At 35.5% G+C, this 21818-nt stretch overlaps 1 protein-coding gene across 15 annotated transcripts in view; it reads left to right on the top strand.

Annotated features, from left to right (window-relative positions):
• Positions 1-21818, top strand: part of CDC42BPA (CDC42 binding protein kinase alpha) — a 311334-nt gene that overhangs the window by 198376 nt on the left and 91140 nt on the right. For all 15 annotated transcript variants that reach the window (XM_027122374.1, XM_027122372.1, XM_027122377.1 and 12 more), the window contains 2 exons: positions 63-173; positions 18523-18770. In XM_027122374.1, coding sequence (XP_026978175.1) covers positions 63-173; positions 18523-18770 — 359 coding nt within the window. The remainder of the gene's footprint in view (positions 1-62; positions 174-18522; positions 18771-21818) is intronic.

The following is a 21818-nucleotide window of genomic DNA, read 5'->3' as shown; positions in this document are numbered from 1 at the left end:
AGACATTTTATTGGAGAAACAATTATAACCATGAAATCTGCTTTTATCATTTTATTTTAAAGCTGGAAGTTCGTACAGAAGCTGTAGCTGCTGAAGCATCTAAAGACAGGAAATTGCGCGAACAGAGCGAGCACTATTCTAAGCAACTGCAAAATGAATTAGAGGGACTGAAGGTATCGTTTGATTTCATATTTATGAAGTTGAATTAATTTTCTCCTCTTTCTGCTTAACAGGACTATGTTATGTTCTCTTTTTGGTGTAGAGTAAAAACTAGCTATCCTTCAAACATAGTATTCTTATTTCTCATTCTTATCAATAGGAAGCTGGTATAGACTTCTTAATCATGCTGTAAGGAAAGGGAAGGCGGCTGTATTTAGTGGGGAGAAGAAATCTTTCAGGAAGGAGTTAAAATATTTATGAAGGGGGCTTCCCTGGTGGCGCAGTGTTTGAGAGTCCGCCTGCCGATGCAGGGGACACGGGTTCGTGCCCGGTCCGGGAAGATCCCACATGCCGCGGAGCGGCTGGGCCCGTGAGCCATGGCCGCTGAGCCTGCACGTCCGGAGCCTGTGCTCCGCAACAGGAGAGGCCAAAACAGAGAGAGGGGGGCGTACTGCAAAAAAAAAAAAAAAAAAAAAAAAAAAATTATGAAGGGCTGCATACCTTGACAAGATATATTGGTAATCTCATGGGAGGCAGGGTTAGATGTCCAGATCCTCTGTCTTGTTAAGTGACTTAGGAGAGGCTCAGAGGTAGCTTTGCAGATACTTCTGTTAAGTGGGATGAGATGATAATTGGCCTGGATTTAAACATCTCAGCAGAAGTACTTAGCAAGGGAAATCTTTGTGCCAGCTCTAGAGTTGGACTATCTGCTTTTAAAGCCCAGCCTCATCAGTTACCAGCTGTGTATCGCTGGACAAAACATTTAATCTCTTTGGACCTTAATTTCTCATTTGTAAAACCCTATCTCATTGGTATCATGTAAGGAGTACATATACATGTATGTAAGCTGCCACATCATAAGTGGTCAGTAACTATTAGCTATAGTAATAATATTATACATGTCAAAGTGAGAGAATTAGGATTAATTGACTTCATATTTCTATAACACTAAATTATAATCTGAATATGATGTCTGCCTTTTCTTGACTCTACCCTTTGCATATCCCAATTCCTCTGCATTGTCTGCCAGCCACCACCTCCACACACTCCTTGCGTGCCTAGTCTAGTATTTTATTCATCCAGCAAATATAAGAATGAAGTTGAATGTCATCTCAGGAAGTCTAAATATTCCTTATTCTCTGCTGCTATAGAATTTTGTTAATAACTTTACAATAGCTCTTATTATAATTATTTATTCACAAAATGTCTCCCCACCTAAACTGTGACTTAGCTTATTGAAAACATAGACTGGTATATTATTTGTTTTGTTTTGATTGATCATGATTGCACAGTCTTGGTTAGCTTTCCAAAATAGTTATGTTTCTTCTATAAATAACCTATGCTTCTAGAGCAGGATTGGTGTGTAGAAGTCATTACATTACCGTCTCAAATAACTTTCAGTCAGGGACTACTTTGTTTCCAGCACTATCTTAGGTGATTTTGGTAAGCACAAGAATCACAAAGTGCAAACTGGAGGAAATCTTAGAGATTATTTGCATTTGAGGAAAGCGAAACTCAGATGAGTTTAGGATTTTATAGTCTTAAATGATGGAGTACAGTTTAAACCCAGGTTTTCTAATTCTTAGTACCATTCTGTCCACTAGTTTGATTTTTATTTTTTTCTGTAACAAACACTGCTCATTGAAAACTCTGAGTCACATGTGTTTACCTACCTATCAGACACTCATAATCTCTTGTGTCATTTACAGATTTGGGAAATTTGGGATAATAATAAAACTACCCAATAAATTAGTTAATGCATTTAAAATGCTTAGCCCATGGCCTGGCACAAAGTAAAGGCTCAATAACTGTTAGCTATTATTATTATCATACTACCATTTCTTTAAGATATTTTCTAAAAGTGGAATTTCTTGATTTAAAGGTATACACATGTAAATTTTGCAACTTATTTTGGCCCCTTTAAAAGGTTGTAGGAATCTTTACTTCATTAAGAATACTCTTCAATAGAATTGAAGAGAAAAAAAGTTCTTGAATAAAAGTTAGAAACTTTAATACCCCACTTCTAAAAATGGATAGAACATATAGACAGAAGATAAATAAGCATATAGATGTCTTGATCAACAGTATAACCAACTAGAACTAACAGATACATATATAGAACCCTCCACCCAACAACAGCAGAATACATATTCTTCTCAAGTGCAATTGATACATTCTCCAGGATAGACCAGATGTTAGGCCACAAAATAAATCTCAATAAATGTAAAAAGATTGAGATCACACAAAGTATCCACTCCAATCACAATGGAATGAAGCTAGAAATCAATAGCATAAGGAAAACTGGAATGTTAAAAAAATATGTGGAAATGAAATAAGACACTCTTAACCAACCAGTGGGTCAATGAAGAAATCACAAGGGAAATTAGAAAATACCTAACTTTATATCTTACAGAACTAGAAAAAGAAGAGCAAAGGAAACAAAGCTAGCAGATGGAAGGAAATAATAAGGATTAGAGCAGTGTTCAATAAAATGAGAACAGAATAATAATAATAAAGGGAATGAAACCAAAGTTCATTCTTTGAGAGATCAACAAAATTGACAAACCTTTAGCTAGACTGACAGAGAGAGGGAGGAAGGGAGGAAACAAATAACATCAGAAATGAAAGTGGATATTAATACCTATCATCAGAAAGCAAAAGGATTATAAGAGAATACTATGAACAACTCTATGCCAACAAAGTAAATAATCTAGATGAAATGGACAGATCGAGAAGCACGCAAATTACCTAAATGCAAGACAAAATAGAAAGTCTCAACAGACTTACAACAGGCAAAGAGATTGAATTGGTAATAAGAACCTCCTGACAAAGAAAAGCCCAGGACCAGATAGCTTCACTAGTGAACTGAACCAAACTTTTAAGGAAGAATTAACACCAATTCTTCTTAAACTCTTCCACAGAATACAAGAATAGGGAACACTTCCTAACTCATTCCATAGGCCAGCATTGCCATAATACCAAAGCCATATGAATAATATCACAAGAAAAGAAAATTATAGACCAGTATTCCTAACAAATATAGACGTATGAATTCTCAACAAAACACCAGCAAACCAAATCCAAAGCCATATTAAAAGGATTATAAACCATGGCAAAGTGGGGTCTATCCCAGGAATGCAAGGGTGGTTGAATGTAAGAAAATAAATCAATTTAATACATCACATTGAAAGAACCAAAGGGAGGGGGGAACTGCATGATCATCTTAATTGATGCACATAAGTCATTTCACAAAATTCAACATCCTTTCATGATAAAAACTCTCAGAAAACTAGGAATAGAAGGGAATATACTCAACATGATCAAAGACATTTATGAAAAACCCATAGCTAACATCATACTCAATGGTGAATGACTGAAAATTTTTTCCCTGAGTTTAGGAATGAGACAAGGATGCCCATTTTCACCACTGCAATTAACATTATGCTGGCGGTTCTAGCCAGAGGAATTAGATAAGAAAAGGAAATAGAAGGTATCCAAACTGGAAAAGAAGAAGTAAAACTATCTCTATTTGCAGATCACAGGATCCTATATTTAATAACTCCAGAGAATACTACCAGTTTCCAATCCAGTATATAAGAACTTCAGAAGTCACCACTTTGTTCTAACAAGAAGTAAAAAGCTGAACAAATTGAAAAATCAACAACTCTTCTTAGATCTGTAAGGGAAGTAATATCACAGAACCAACTGCTGTCCTCCAAACTGGAGAGAGTGACAGACAAATAAAGAGAATCACAGCTTATGAGATCAGGAACCCTTGTAGGAAATCAGTACCAGTGTAGGGAGACCTGAACTGTTATTGAAAAATTGCTAGAGGCTCAGTGCGGACAAGTTTGAGAGATAAAAACTCCAGGGGAGCCTCATCATTGGGGAGCCCTGACAGTTTCATCAGTTTTACATCCTGGAGCTCTACGAGGTTTTCACAGTGAATATCAGAGAAAAATCCCCTTGTACTAACAATAGGGGTAACAACTTTGAATGTGCCAGAGCATTCTGTTCTTCTTAACAAGGTCTATCTTCAGGAGAAACTCTTCAACCAGAATCTAACTTGCTGGGATTTTATCAGACCTAACTGACTTGAGGGAAGGGAAATATTCAGCCCCAGCCCACTCTAGTCACCCTGTCAAAACAAGTAAGTGGGGGAGAAAAACTGACAAGGTTGTCTTAAGTTCACAGTCCAGAAGCACAGGCTCAGTAACATACTGATATCCAATCTTAGGACTATAGAACGCTTCCCCTCCCACCACAGCTTGCAACCACATTACTAATAGCCTATTTACAGCAGTTCCTTTTACCCAGTACATCATGTTCACCTATCAACAAAAAATTACAAGACATACTGAAAGACAAAAAACACAGAATAGAGCAAACATCACAACCAGACTCAGGGATGTTGAAATTATCAGGCCAGGAATTGAAAACAACTGTGATTGATATGCTAAGGACTTTAATGAAAAAGTAGAGAGCATGGAAAAATAAATGGGCAATGTAAGCAGAGAGATGTAAATTCTAAGAAAGAACCAAAAAGAAATGCTAGACATGAAACATATTGTAACAGAATGAAGAATGCCCTTTATGAGCTTATTAGTACACTGGATACAGCTGAAGAAAGAATCTCTGAGCTTGAGGATATCAAAATAGGACTGCCAAAACTGAAAAGCAAAGAGAAAAAAGTGAAAAAACAGAAAAGAATATCCAAGTGTTGTGGAACATTTACAAAAGTTGTACCATACGTATAATGGGAACACTAAAAGGTGAACAGAGAAAGGAACAGAAGAACCATTTGGAACAATAATGACTGAAAATTTCCCCCAAATTAATGTCAGACACTAAACCACAGATTCAGGAAGCTCAAAGAACACCAAACAGAGTAAATACCCAAAAAATTACACCTAGACATGCCATTTTCAAATTATAGATAAAGATAAAAATCCTGAAAGCAGTCAGAGATAAAAAAAATACCTTACCTCTAGAAAATATAAGGTAAGAATTACATTTGACTTTTGCTCTTCATGCAAACAAGAAGAGAGTGGAGTGAAATATTTAAAGTGTTGAGAAAAAAAAACCTACCCACCTAGAATTTTGTACTTTGAGAAATTATCTTTCAAAAGTGAAGGAGAAATAAAGGCTTCCTGAGACAAAGATTTCAGGGAATTTGTTTCAAGTAAACCTGCCATGCAAGAAATGTTAAAAAGAAGTTCTCCAGAGAGAAGGAAAATGATATAGGTCAGAAACTCAGATCTACATAAAGAAAGAAAAAGCATCAGAGAAGGAATACATGAAGGTAAAATAAATAAAAGCTTTTATTTTTCTTATTCTTAATCTAATAGATGAAATGTTCAAAATAATAGCAACAATGTATTCAATTATATATACTTATATACATGCTTATGTCTGATTACATGTATATATAAATATGCTTATGTGTGCTTATGTGTAACTGAAATGAATGACAGCAATTATACAAGGGATAGGAGGCAGGAATTAGGATTATTTCATTTTATGGTACTTGCACTATCCATGAAGTAGTAGAATGTTATTTGAAACTGGACTTGGATTGGTTATAAATGCAGATTGCAAACTGTAGAATGGCCACTTAAAAAAGGAGTTCAACTGATATGCTCAGAATGGGGAGAAAATTGAATCATATAAAATGCTTAATCAAAACCACAAAAGACAGGGACTTCCCTGGCAGTTCTGTGGTTGAGACTCTGTGCTTCAAATGCAGGGGACATGTGTTCAATCCCTGGTCAGGGACTGAGATCCCGCATGCCGCATGGCGTGGCCAAAAACAAGGGGGAAAAAAAACAGCAAAAGACAGAAAAGGTATGGAAGACAAAAATAGATACAAAGAAAGGAGCAATAAATAGAAAGCAGTAGCAAATACAATAGATATTAATCAAAAAACATCAACAATCATTTAGAATGTCAATGGTTTAAGTATACCAATTACAAAACAGATTATGTCAGATTGGATCAAAAAACAGTATCTAACTATATGTTGTCTAAAAAGTCCACTTTAGGTATAGAGGCACATAGAGTTTTTCCTCAGTATCCATGGGGCATTGGTTCCATGCCCTCTCCACACCCCATGGATACCAAAATCTGCACACGCTCAATTCCCTTATATAAAATGGTGTAGTACGGTCAGCCCTCTGTATCCGTGGATGCAGAATTCGTGGATACAGAGGCCAAGTGTCTAGATTAAGAGTACAGGCATACCTTGTTTTATTGTGCTTTGCTGTATTGTACTTTGCAGATATTACAAATTGAAGGTTTGTGGCACCCTGCATCGAGCAAGTCTGTCAGCACCATTTTTCCAATAGCTTTTGCTCACTTCATGATTTTATGTCACATTTTGGTAATTCTCACAGTATTTCAAATTTCTTCATTATTATATTTGTTGTGGTGATCTGTGATTATTGATCTTTGATGTTACTATTACAAGAAGATTGCAACTCGCTAAAGGCTCAGATGATGGTTAGCATTTTTAGCAATAAAGTATTTTTAAAATTAAGGTGTGTACATTTTTTTAGACATAACGCTATTGCACACTTAATAAACTAGAGTATAGTGTGAATACAACTTTTATGTGCACTGGGAAATCAAAAAATTCATGTGATGCACTTTATTGCAATATTCACCTTTTTGCAGTAGTCTGGAACTGAACCCACAATATCCCCAAGGTATGCCTGTAAGTGGATGGAGAAAGATATACCGTGCTAACACTAATCAAAAGAAAGTGGAAGTAGCTATATTAATTTCGGACAGCGTGGAATTTGGAGTAAGGAAAGTTTTTGGAAATAAAGAAGGGCATTGCTGTTCACCAAGAAGATGTAGCATACTTAATGTGTATGTGTGTAACAACATAGCATCAAAATGCATGAGGCAAAACCCGACAGAAGTGCAGAGAAAAAGAGTTGAATTCACTGTCATAGTTGGGAACTTCAGCACCCCTCTATCAGAAATGGACAGATCCAGCAGGCAAAAAAATCAGTAAGGACATAGTTGAACTCAACATCCATCATCAATCAAGTGGATGTAAGGACATCTATATACTGCTTCACCCAAAAACAGCAGAATACACATTCTTCTCAAGCTTACATGGAACGTCCTCCAAGACAGACCACATTCTGGGCCATAAAACAAACCTTAAAAAATCCTTAACAAATTTAAAAGAACAGGAATCATACATTGTCTGCTCTCAGACCACAATGGAATTAGACTAGATGTCAGTAACAAAAAGATAGCTGGAAAACTCCAAAATACTTGGAATTAAGGCACCACCCTTATAAAAAACACATGAGCCAAAGAAAATATCTCATGAGAAACTTAAAAATATTTTGAACTAAATGAAAATGAAAACACAAATTGTCAAAATTTGTCAGATACAGTGAAAGCAGTGCTTAGAGGGAAACTTGTGGCATTGAATGCATATATTAGGAAAGAAGAAAGATCTGAGATTAATCGTCTTAGCTTCCACCTTAGGATACTAGAAAGAGGAGAGCAAATTAAATCTAAAGTAATCAGAAGAAAAATAATAAAAATTAGAGCAGAAATCCATCAAATTGAAAACAGGAAACCAATAGAGAAAAATCATTGAAACCAAAGCTTATTCTTTAAAAAGGTCAATGAAATCGATAAGCCTCTCTATCCAGGCTAATTAAGAAAAAAAGGAGTCCCGTATCTATTTTTGAGAGAAATCATATTAACAAGTTTTCTAGTATGAAACTATTCCTACATTCTGGGAATCAGTTGCTCATATAAATAACTGAATTTCAATACAGCAATGGATTTCAAATGTTAACATTTTATTAACAATTTTTGCTGTTAAATGTATCAATATATTGAGATGAGTCTGGTTTTATTATTTGGTGTTTTGATCAGGTTTTGTTTCAGGGTTATCTTAATTTTATATAAAGTAGAGTAAACCTTGCTTTTTTTCTCTGTGCTCATAGAAATAAACTCTTCCTTGAAATCTGAAAAAATTCTCTTGTAACACATTCTTTGTTATTACATAGTAGCTTCTCAGTGCTTTATTTTATTGTTGATTTGAGACAATTTGGTCACTTATATTTTTCCAGTAAAAGTGTCTTTCAAACAGATTTTCAAACTTACAAGTTTGAATACCTTATATAAATTTAATAATTCCCTTGGAAACTTGAAAAGAAGGGGAATTACCTATCAATATAGTTTATATTATTTCATATATTTATAATTACCTTCACACTATAATTCTTTTAAAATTTTTCTTCTCTTTTCTGTGGTAAATATTTTTGCACAGAATATGCTTAATCTGTGTTTTGCCTGCTGTACTCTCTGCTATATCTTTAAACCTTTGATTGTAAAATAAAACACAAATACAAAGAAAAAAAGAAAAGAGAGACAGGACACTACTAGTATCGGAAATGAAAGACAGAACATCAGTATGCAACCCATGTACATGAAAAGGCTAATAAAGGAATACTATGAACAATTAATTCTTTGCCTACAATTTGATAACCTAGATGAAATGGACCAATTCCTTCAAAGACACAGCTCCCATAACTAACCAAGGAGAAATAAATAATCTGAAATGGCTCTGTCTGTTAAAGAAATTGAATCAATAATTAATAATCTTCCAGAACAGAAAGCACCAGGCCCAGATGTATTCACTGGTGAATTCTACCAGACATTTAAGGAAGAAATCATGACAGTTCTCTACAGTTGCTTTCAGAAGATAGAAATAGAGGAAATACTTCTTAACTCATTCTATGATGCAAGAATTATGCTAATACCAAAACCAAAGACATTACAAGAAAAGAATGCTACAGACCAATGTAGAAAGCCTCATAGACATAGGTGCAAAAGTCCTCAAAAAATATTAACAAATTGAATCCAACAATATATAAAAAGAATTATACACCACAACCAAATGGAATTTCATCCCATGTACACAAGGCTGGTTCAGCATTTGAAAGTGAATTAATGTAATGCATCACTGATGTGATAAAAATCACATGATCGGGCTTCCCTGGTGGCGCAGTGGTTGAGAGTCCACCTGCCAATGCAGGGGACACGGGTTCATGCCCCAGTCCGGGAAGATCCCACATACCACGGAGTGGCTAGGCCCGTGAGCCATGGCCACTGAGCCTGCGTGTCCGGAGTTTGTACTCTGCAATGGGAGAGGCCACAACAGTGAGAGGCCCGTGTACAGCAAAAAAAATTAAAAAATAAAAAAAAAATCACATGATCATATCAGTAGATACAGAAAAAGCATCTGACAAACTCTAATACTCATTCATGATAAAAACTCAGTAAACTAGGAATAGAGGGGAACTTCCTCAACTTGATAAATAATACCTATCAAAAAACCTAAAGTAACATCATACTTAATGACAAGAATCTTGACGCTTTTTCATTAAGATCAAGAACAAAGCAAGGATTCTTCCTCTCACTACTCCTTTTCAACATCATGCTGTATGTCTTAGCTAATGCAATAAGACAAGAAAACAAAAAAGAAGTATACAGATTGGGAAAGATGACATAAAACTGTCTTGGTTAGCAGATGATATGATCGTCTATGTAGAGAATCAACAAATTAACAAAAAGACTCCTGGAACTAGTAAGGCATTTATAGCAAGGTTGCAGGTACAAGATTAATACACAAAAGTCGGTCACTTTCTTATATACCAACCATGAATAAGTGGAATTTGAAATTTAAAACTCAGTACTATTAACATTAGTACCCACAAAAATGAAATAGTGAAGTATAAATATGCCAAAATATGCATAAGACCTGTACGGGGGAAACTATAAAACTCTGATGAAAGAAATCAAAGAAGAACTAAATAAATGGAGAGATATTCCACGTTCATGGATAGGAAGACTCCGTATTATGTGTCTTATAAGATGTCAGTTCTTCCCATCTTCAACTACAGATTTTTTTTTTGTGGTACGCGGGCCTCTCACTGTTGTGGCCTCTCATGTTGCGGAGCACAGGCTCCAGACGTGCAGGCTCAGCGACCATGGCTCATGGGCCCAGCTGCTCCGCGGCATGTGGGATCTTCCTGGACCGGGGCACGAACCCATGTCCCCTTCATCGACAGGCGGACTCTCAACCACTGTGCCACCAGGGAAGCCCCTTCAACTACAGATTTAATGCAGTACAAGTCAGAATTGCAGCAACTTCTTTTGTGGGTATCAACAAACTAAGCCTAAAGTTTATATGGAGACGCAAAGACCCAGAATAGCCAACACAATAGTGAAGGAAAAAAAACATAGCTGGAATACTGACTTCAAGACTTATATAAAACTGCAGTAATCAAGACAGTATGGTATTGGCAAGAGACTATACAGATAAATCATCTTTGACAAAAAAGCAAAGGCAATATAATGGAGCAAAGATGTACTTTTTAACAAATAGTGTTAGAAGAACTAGACATCAATGCAAAAAGAAAATTGAATCTAGACACAGAACTTACACCCTTCACAAAAATTAACTCAAAATGGATCACAGACCTAGACATAAAACACAAAACTATTAACACTCCTAGACAATAACATAGGAGAAACCTAGATAATCTTTGGTATGGTGATGAGTTTTTACTTTCAGCACCAAAGGCACAATCCATGAAATAAAGAATTACTATGCTAGATCTCACTGAAATTGAAGTCTTCTGGACTGTGAAAGTCACGGCCAAGAATGAAAAGACGAGGCACAGACTGCAGGAAAATGCAGACATATCTGATACAAAACTGTTATCCAAATATTCAAAGAATTCTTAAAACTCAGTAAGAAAACAAACAACCGCAGGGTTGCATGATCAACATATAGTAATTAGTTGTGTTCCTATGTCAGCAATGAACAATCCACAATGAAATTAAGAAAGCAATTATAGTTACAATAGCATCTAAAAGAATGCCTTGGAATAAAATTAACCAAGAATGTTGTGCACTGAAAATTATAAAACATTGCTGAAAGAAATTAAAGGATACCTAAAATAAAGAAAAGATATCCCATGTTTATGAATAGGAAGACTTAGTATTGTTCAGATGTAGTTTTACCAAGAGTGATGTACAGGTTCAATTCGATCCCTATTATCAACAGCCCCTTTTGCAGAAATGGAAAATATGAGCCTCAAATTCATGTGGAATTGCCCCAAATAGCCAAAAAACTTGAAAAAGAAGGCCAAAGTTAGAAGACCCAAACTTCCCAATTTCAAAACTTATTACAAAATCACAGCAATAAAAAGAATATGACACTGGCATAAGAATATAGACCACTGGAATAGAATTAAGAGTCCAGAAATAAACTCATGTGTCTATAGCCACAATTGATTTTTGACATAGGTACACATAGGTACTAAATCTATTCAGTATGGAAAGAATAGTTCCTTCAACTCATGTGCCAGACAGCTGGATTTCTGCATGCAAACAAATGAATTTGGACCCCTACCTTACACCATATTAAAAAATTAACTCAAAATGGATCAACAACTTACATATAAGAGCTACAACCATAAAACTCTTAGAAGAAAACATTGAGGTAAATCTTCATGATCTTGGGTTTGGAAGTAGATTCTTAAGTCACAGAAAGCATAAGCAACAAAACAAAAAATGGACAAATTAGACTTCATCAAAATAAAAACTTATTTGTATTGCATCAAAGGATATTTTTAAGAAAATGAAAAGATAACCTAAAGAATGGAAGAAACCATTTGTAAATCAAATATCTGATAAGGATTTGATATCCAGAATTTATAACGAACTCCTACAACTTAACAGAAAGATAAACTGCCCAATCAAAACATGGGCAATAACTTGCATAAACATTTCTCCAAAGAAGATATACTAGTAGCCAATAAGCACGTGAAAAGATGTTCAACATCATTAATTATTAGGGAAATGGAGTTAAAACCACAAGATACCACTTCATACCTACTAAGGTGGCTAAAATTAAAAACAAAAACAAAATAAGTGATTGCAAGAATATGAAAACAATTGGTGATTCCTCAATAAAAGTAAATGTAGAATTACCATATGACCGAGTAATTCAACTCCTAGTTATATACCCAAAAGAATTGGAAGCAGGGACTTCAAACAGACTCTTGTACACCAGTGTTCATTAAAACATTAGTAAAACAGCCAAAAAGGTATAAACAACCCAAGTGTTCATCAACAGATAAAGGAACAAAATGTGGCAAGTACATATAATGGAATATTATTCAACCATAAATGGGGTGAAGTTCTGGTATATCGTGCAACATGGATGAATATTGAGAACATTATGCTAAGTGAAAGAAGCTAGACAAAAGGGGACAAATATTATATGATTCTACTTATATGAAATATCTAGAATAGACAAATTCATTGAGATGGAAAGTGGAATAGAGATTACCAGGGGCAGTGTAGAGGGGATAATGGGGTGTTTATTCCTTAATGGTTACAGAATTCTCTTTGAGAAGATGAAAAAGTTTTAGAAATTACAGTGTTGATGGTTGCACAACATTGTGAATGTAATACCACTGAATTGTACATTTGAAATGGTTAAAATGACAATTTTTTGTTATATATGTTTTACCACTTTAAAATAATTAATGTAGTATACCAAAAACTATTGGATTGTTCACTTTAAATGGGTCAATAGTATGGTGTGTGAATTATATCTTAGTAAAGCTGTTTTTTTGGTTAATATTTTGTTTTTTAAACATTAATACAGCTATCATTTCTTGTCTGGATAAATATGTAATGTTCTGTGTGGTTTTCCTGGGTTTTTCTCCCCCCTAGTTGAAAAAAAATTTGTTCTTCATATTGTAGTCAGAATAGTATTTTTAAAGTCTTTTAGTTTTGTGCTTAAAATCCTTTCATGGTACCACTTTGCTTTTCAGAAGAGGCTCAAACTTTGTTAACATAGCTTTTACCTTACGAGGTCCTTGCTGTTGGAGATTTTAACTTACTGTTTGGGTTTCCCTGCTCATACATCAGGTTTTCTCTAGTATCTAGACTTTTGTACATGTTGCCAGCAATATTCTATGCTCAGGTCTCAATTTAGATATAACTTCCTGTGGGTATCTTTCCTTCTATGGTTCTTCCTTCCACTGGGCCCTCTCCTCCCTGTTAGATATACCTCCCCTCTCCCCTACTGACTTTACTTGAGAAAGGCTGTTTTTTAAAAAAAAGTACTTTCCAATTGTTGCAATCATATACCACAGGAGTTTTTTTACCCTGTTGTATTAGTTTGCTAGAGCAGTTGTTACAAATACCCACAAACTGGCTGGCTTAAAAAACAGGAATTTATTGTCTCAATTATGGCAGTAGAAATCTGAGATCAAGGTGTTTGCAGAGTTGGCTTCTGATGGTTTGCTGGCAGTGTTTAGCGCTCCTTGGTTTGTAGATGTATCACCCTGATTTCTGCTTTAATCTTCATATGATGTTCTCAATGTGTGCGTGATTCTGAGTCTAAATTTCTCCTATTTATAAGGATACAGTCATATTGGATTAGGGCCTACACTGATGACCTCATTTTAAGTTGATTACCTCTGTGAAGACCCTATTTTCATTTTCTTTTTTTTCAGGCTTTTTGAAGTACAAATGACAATTTAAAATTGTATGTGTTTAAGGTGTAAAACCTGATATTTAGATATATGTATACATCGTGAAATGTTTACCACAATCAAGCTAATTAACGTGTCTATCACCTCAGTTACCTCCTTCCTTCTGCCTTCCCTCTCTCCCTCCCTCCCTCCCTCCCTCCCTCCCTTCCTCCCTCCCTTCCTTTTTTTTTGGCTAAGAATATTTAAGATCCACTCTCTTAGCATATTTCCAGTATGCAGTACAGTATTGTTAACTGTAGTTATCCTGCTTTACATTAGATCTCTAGAATTTATTTATCCTACATATCTGAAACTTGTGCCTTTTGACCAACGTTTCCCCATTTCCCCTACCCCCTCAGCCCTTCACAACCACTGTTCTACTCTCTGCTTCTAAGAGTTTGACTTTTTTAGATTCCACACATACGTCAGATCATGCAGTATTTAAAGCCCTAGTTCTAAATATGGTCACATTCTGAGGTACTGGTGTTTAGTGCTTCAACATATGAATTTTGGAGGGACACAATTCAACCCTTAACCCTTATATTTCACTTGAGAGTGTGATGTAAGCTTTTTCTCTGATTATTATGTGATTGTCACAAACATAATTTTAATGATTATAGAAGAATATCCACTTAGCCAGTTTCCTACTGTTAAATACACTTGGCCCTTCATATCCACAGTTTCCACGTCTGCAGATACAGAGAGCCCATTGTTTGGGGTGGTGTGGGGGAGAAAATTCCAAAAGGCAAAATTTGAACTTGCCATGCCCTAGCAACTTTTACATAGCATTTGTAGATAATTTAAAGAATTTGAGAGTATGTTATATGCGAATACTACTCCATTTTATATATGAGACTTGAGCGATCGTAGATTTTGGTAATGGAGGGTGGACAGACCTGGAACCAATCCCCCCAAGCTGACTGTATTTATTTTTCACTTTTGCAGTATAATAATTGCCATGGACCCTTTTATGCACTTCTTTTAGAACAGATACCTGGAAATGAAGTGGTCAGATCATTTTTAAGGCACTTGATACATGCCACAAATTTTTGCAAGTATGAGAGGCATTTCTTGCTTTCTTAGGAGATCTTTTATTAATCATATTTTCTTTTTGTGAATTATCTCTTTAAGTCATTTGCACATTTAATTTTGTAGTCTTAATGTTTTTCTTATCACTTCTTATAAACTCTTTGCATAGTAAAAATTGTACTGTTTATCTTCTCTGCAACTGTTTTACCAATTTATCATTTGCCCTTTAATTTTGGTCTTCTTTCTTTTTCAAATTATAGATGATTTGTTTTTATTTTCCTCAATAGTTCTTCTATTGCATTGAAGCTTGGCTTGTCCTTCTTTTTTCAGAGTTTGCTAAATATGTAATTCTGCTTTTTCCTGGATGTTTCTATTGGGTTTAAAGATATTTGGTTCTAATCCGTTTGGAGTTTGTTTTGCTAAATGGTATGATGTGAGAATCATTTTTTTCTTTAATTGCTAGTTTGTGGTTTCAATTCCATTAATTAATCACTGCTTTCCTCAGTGATTGACAGTATCTCACATATTGAATTAAATTATTTTGGGGTGGAGATCTATTACACTGATTACTTTATTAAAGATTTATAGTAGGGACTTCCCTGGTGGCGCAATGGTTAAGAATCCGCCTGCCAGCGCAGGGAACACGGGTTTGATCCCTGGTCCGGGAAGATCCCACATGCCGTGGAGCAACTAAGCCTGTGCACCACAACTACTGAGCCTGCGCTCTAGAGCTTGTGAGCCATAACTACCAAGCCCGCGTGCCACAACTAGTGAAGCCCATGTGCCTAGAGCCTGTGCTCCACAGCAAGAGAAGCCACTGCAATGAGAAGCACGCGCACCACAATGAAGAGTAACCCCTGCTCGCTGCAACTAGAGAAAGCCTGCATGCAGCAACGAAGACTCAAGACACCCAAAAATAAATAAATAAAAATAAATAAATTTATAAAAGAAAAACAGTCTGCCTGCCAATGCAGGGGACACGGGTTTGATCCTTGGTCTGGGAAGATCCCACATGCCACGGAGCAACTAAGCCCGTGCGCCACAACTACTGAGCCCGTGCACCACAACTACTGAGCCCACGCGCCACAACTACTGAAGCCCGCGTGCTCTAGGGCCCGCGTGCCGCAACTACTGAGGCTGTGTACTGCAACTACTGAAGCCCACGCGCCTAAAGTCTGTTCTCTGCAACAAGAGAAGCCACTGCAATGAGAAGCCTGCGCACCGCAATGAAGAGTAGCCCCCACTCCCTGCAACTAGAGAAAGGCTGTGTGCAGCAACAAAGACCCAAAGCAGACAAAAAATTTAAAAAAAAATTTATAGTATATGTTAACATCTGAAAAGAACATTACCCTCTCTCCTTCTTTACTCTTTGTGCTTTTTCAGGATTTTCTTTGGTATTTTTACCAGTTTATTTTTGCCTGTGTGCTAGAACATTTGTCTCCATCTCTCACCCAGTATTACCTCCCACATTAAAAATTTTTTAATTAAATTTACAGGGAAGATAATTTAAGAAACATTGAATATATATACATTCAATCTTCCGTTTCAAGTACTTGGTATTTTTCTATATTGTCGTCTTTAAATCTTTTATAAAGACTTGTAGTTTTTTCATATAATTCAAACAAATTATTCACTGTTGTTATTACTTGTGTGTGTACTAGTTGCTGGTGATTTTTGTTGGATCTATTAAAAAGAAATGAAAATTTTTTATTATTAACAATGAAAATTTTTACTATTATTGCTTATTCTACTGTCTAGAAGTACTGTGTGATTTATATTTATCTAATATGCAGTTGTTTTACTCAGCTTTATCAATTCCAACACTTTACAGTGGATTTATTTGCATTTTCTGAGCGAACAGTTATATTACGTGAAAATGATCATGATTTTCAACTATTCATGTTTTGTAACTATTTCACCTGTTACTTAGAATATCTAAAATCTAATATTAAATAAGAGAGATAATGGAAGACATCCTTTTTGTTGTTATTATTCCTGGATGTATCTGGTGTTTCGCTAGAAAGTATTATTTTGTCTGATAGCTTGAAAGAGGTTATTTCTTAAGAGAATTACTGAACTCTTTTTTTGTGGGACTTGGGGTAGTATTTTGGAATTGGTGTTAGATTTTATCCAATACTTTTGGACAGGGGTACTGACAGAGATTATCACATGGAGTTACTTTAATTTTTGCACAGTTATTAATGTTTGCTAATATTAAATTACCTTCAATACCTGTAATAAAACTTATTGTTTTGCAGTAGATTGTTCTTTTTTACCTATGGCTTAATTTTGTTTCTCAGCATTTTATTTGGCTTTTTTACGTTCTTATCAATTAGTGACATGAGTCTATAACTTTTTTTGGTGGTATCTTTGTGAGGTTTTGATTTCAAGGTAATTTTTGCTTGAAACTTCTAGTACATCTACTGCTATCCCAACAGACAAACTATACTAAAGTGAGCAGCAAACTAAGAGTGTTCTTTAGGTGATTAGAGAAATGAAAGAGTAATACGATAAGTGGCTAGTGCTGCCGATGTTGATCTAGGCACCCTTTTCAGGGAGTTGCATGAGAGCAAGAACATGACTTGACATGGCTCTTCCCAGTTTCCGCCAAGCTTTCCATGTCAGGCTGGCTCAGAAACCACTGGAAAATCTGGGTCCTGCATATGGTAGGCACTTCATAAGCAGTTTTGAGTAAATGGTTAACATTACAGTGACTATCCCAGAAACATTTCTCGGGCCCACGTTGATGCCTTTTTTTTTTTTTTTTTTTTTAAATTATAGACCTCAAATGTGAAGCTAGCATAGTTTTCTTTGGACTTTAAATCAGGGACGGTTACCAGTTTTCCTGCCCTTAATACTGACTTCAAAAAAGGATACAGTGTCCTCCAGATCTTGATTCCTTGTTGTCACTAAATATAAGCTTATAGGTTCTTCGGGTTTTAAAAGTTTTGTTGTGGATCACCTGGGAAAATAGCCTGTAACAAAGTTATAGAAAAGTTACTCAGGAAAAAGCTCAGGAAATCTTATAGTCATAACCTTTGTATGCTTCTGTTTACCTTAGCTACTACCTGGAAGAACCTTTGGACATTACACTTTCCTTTCTCACTGATACCAAGAGTATATTTCAACCTCATTTCTAAAAAGATGTCTTTCAATCAAATTTCCCCTTCTCAAAGCCCTACCTAAATGTGAAGAGCTGTATCATGTTTTTCTAGAATAGATACAAAGATGTTAGATTCGACCTTTGTCATTTCTCCCTGGACCACTGCAGAAGCCTTCTTTCTCCCTTTTCTTTTTGTGCATTCTAGCTCTACCACTCCTCCCCCAATTTAATCTTTTAAAGACACAAATGTATTTATAACCTTTTATTAGTTCCACATCAGAAATAGGATGCAGTTAGATTTTTCCTTCACTCCATACACCAACAATATTATATGTAAATTAGATATTTAAATGTAAAACAAATAATTATATAAGTACCAGCAGAAAATACAGATAAATATTTAATCTTGGTGTGAAGAAGACTGTAAAATACAGCAATAAAGGAATACACACTTAGAAAAATATTGGCAACATATGGCAGGCAAAAGGTTAATAGCCTGAATAAAGAAAGTATTATTTTTATGTAATAATATACAAAAATAATATTCAGTTATATGAATAGTTCTTTATATTGTAGAAAGAGTTATTAGTTGATATTTTATTATTCTTACAGATTAATCTTTTATTATTACTTCTATAGCAAAAACAAATTAGTTACTCACCAGGAGTATGCAGCATAGAACATCAGCAAGAAATAACCAAACTAAAGACTGATTTGGAAAAGAAAAGTATCTTTTATGAAGAAGAATTGTCCAAGAGAGAAGGAATACATGCAAATGAAATTAAAAATCTGAAGAAAGAACTACATGATTCAGAAGGCCAGCAGCTTGCTCTCAACAAAGAAATTCTGATTTTGAAAGACAAATTGGAAAAAAACAGGAGAGAGAGGTAAGAATCAAGTTATTTACTCCTCTAATAATTATTTATTGAATACCTGTTCGGTGTTAAGGACTGGAGATACATAGGCAATAAACATATTCCAGTCCTCAAGAAGACCAAAGTCAAGATTAAATAGAAAATTACATTACAGCATCATAGGAAAGCAAATTGGATAAGTATAGGAACACCCGTAGAAGAGGCACAAAAGATAACTTTGGTGTATCTAGGTTTTGTGGACAAAATTATTTCTGAGTTAAGACCAAAGATATAAGAAATATGTAGCTGTGGAAGAGTGTCCAGGCAAAGGTTAGCAGAATTTGCCAAGATCTAGAGGAAAAGGGTAGCATGGCACATTCAGAAAATGAAAGCTGTTCATTATGGTGGAAGCATAAAAAGGAAGATGAGTGGTGAGAAATGAGACTAGAAAGGAAAATAGTCGTAAGACCATTGAAGGAAAATTACATGATTATATCAATATTTATATTTTTGAAAGACCACTCTTGCTACTGTTTAGAGAATGGATTGGAAGGAGCAGACTGCAGATCGTAATCTAGCTGTGAGAGATGAGGTGGCTGGACCTTAGATATGATAGTGAAGATGGAGAGAAGTTTATGGATTAGAAGGTCTACCGAGAAGACAGAACCTGGATGACATGATAACCAGATATGAGAAATTAGAAGCAGGAGAAATTATCAGTGATACTCAAGTTTCTAGGTTTTAGGTAACTGAATGTATGTTATTGTCATTCTCAACTTATATTGGAAGCCTAAGTTTAATTCAGTTTGGTCTGTTCATTCAGCAGAATTTTTTAGAACCTGCTATGTGAAAGCACTGCTGTAGGCCCTGGAGGCATAACAGTGAACAGATAAAAATTCTCTCTCCTTATGGAGCTTTCCTTTAATTATGGTGAAAGACTATAAGCAAAATATAAATGAAATAAGTAAAATACAGAATATATAGGTAATGATATAGGATAGGTAATATATAGGTAGTGATGAATTCTAAGAACAAAAAATAAGGCAGGGGATGGGGGCTATGAAGCATTAAGGGGGAAAATTAAATTTTATATATATATATATATATATATATATATATATATATGAATGAATGAAATAACCAGGGAAAATTATACTGAGAAGATGATTTCTCAGTAAGGACTGAAGAAAGTGGGGGAGATAGCTATACAGATGTGTGAGAAGAACATTTTACATGAGGAACAAGAAGTCTGTTAAAAAAAATAATGGGAAGACAAAACTATGGAGATAGTAAAAAGATCAGTGGCTGCAAGGATTGGGAGGAGGGTGGGATGAATAGGCAGGGTACAGAGGATTTCTAGGGCAGTGAAACTACTCTGTATGAAGCTGTGATGGGGGTATATGTCATTATACAACCTAATGTAAATTGCGACGTTTTAGTGATAATGATGTGTCAAATGTAGATTCATCAGTAGTAACAAACACACCACTCTGAGTAGTATATGGGCAATCTCTGTATTTTCCTCTCAGTATTGCTATGCACCTAAAACCTTTCTAAAAAATAAAGTCTGTTAAAATAATAATACTAAAAAAGAGGCCAATGTGGATGAAGCAGAGTTAGGGGGAAAGAATAGTGAGAGGTACGTATGAGAGGTAATGGGGGCCAGACCATGTAAGGCTTTGTAAGTCATGTTCAGTGACTTACAATTTTTTACTCTCAGTAAAACCATGGCGGAGAAGCATTGCAGGATTTTGAGTGGAAAATGGACAAATATTGACTTGTGTTTTAACAGGATTATTCTGACTACTAGATTAAGAAAAGTCTGAACTAGATAAGAGAAAGAGCAGTGAAACCATTGAGAAGGCTATTGCAATCATCCAGGCAAAAGATAATGGTGGATTGGGCCTAGGGTGGTGGCAGAATTGGCTGTGAAAAATGTTCGAATTCCAATTTCTTTAAAAGGTAAAAATAATGATATTTGCTGATAGACTAGATATGGGGTAAGAAAGAAAGAGGGGAAATCAAGGATGGTGCTACAGTTTTGGGCCTTAGCAATTAGGAGAATATAGTTACCATTTAGAGAGGAAAACCACAGAAGCAGCATTTTGGGGATGGGAATATCAGGAGCTCATTTTAAACAAATTCTGTTTGAGGTGCTTTTTAGGCATCCAGGTGGAAATGTCAAGCAGGTCATCATACAGACTAGTCTGGATTTCAGGGCTAGAGGTAAAATCCTGGGAGTATTTATCATTCATATGATATTTAAAGGGGTGAGACTACATGAGATCACTTAGTGAATGAATATAGATGGAAAAGAAGTCCTAGGACTGCAACCTGGAGCACTCCAATCTTTAGAAGTTTGGAAATGAGGAAGAAACAGCAAAGTGGAGAGGGAAAGAGCAGTAAGAATGATAGGAAGATGACCAGGCAAATTTGGTGTGCAAATTTGGTGTCCAAATTTGGTGTTATGATGAATGCGTATCAAATCTGTCTACATGTTATATTAGATGAGGTCTAAATCAAATAAGATGAGGACCATGTAATTGATAGTTGAGTTTAACAATATGAATGTCATTGGTGACTTTGATAAGAACAATTTCAGTGGAACAGTAGTGGGCAGAAACCCCATAATGGATCCAAAGACTTGAAGGAGAGCAATTGTAAGAGCAAGCAGATAATAAAAGCAACGAGATAATAACTGGAGGAGAAATTTGTCTCAAAAATAACACCATGCTTGTAATCTGATAGAAAGTACCAGTAGATGATTCAGGACAGAGAGGAGAAAAGTGTACTTGAGCAGGCGCATAAGCAAAGAGCAACCTTAGCTATGTTTTTCTCCTGTAGTAAGAGAAGAATAAGTAGAGTGTATGATCACAGGGGAAGGTACGTGGGGTGTTTGGAACTTGTTTTTCTGTTGTTATGGTTGGGCATGTTGAATTTGAGGTGCTTGGGAGACAACTTTGGGGAGATATCAAGTCAGCAATTTGAAGCCCAGAAAAGCTTCAGATGTAGATTCAGAGTTTGTCAGCATAATGGATGATAATTGAAATAGGTGGTATAATAGATGGGATAGCTCAGGGA

This window comes from Aethalodelphis obliquidens, unplaced genomic scaffold (assembly GCF_003676395.1).
Source record: "Aethalodelphis obliquidens isolate GAN/ISIS:26980383/991018 unplaced genomic scaffold, ASM367639v1 scaffold24, whole genome shotgun sequence".
Taxonomy (NCBI): Eukaryota; Metazoa; Chordata; class Mammalia; order Artiodactyla; family Delphinidae; genus Aethalodelphis; species Aethalodelphis obliquidens.
The sequence above is the reverse complement of the archived record's forward strand: the minus strand, read 5'-3'. Positions and strand labels throughout refer to the sequence as shown.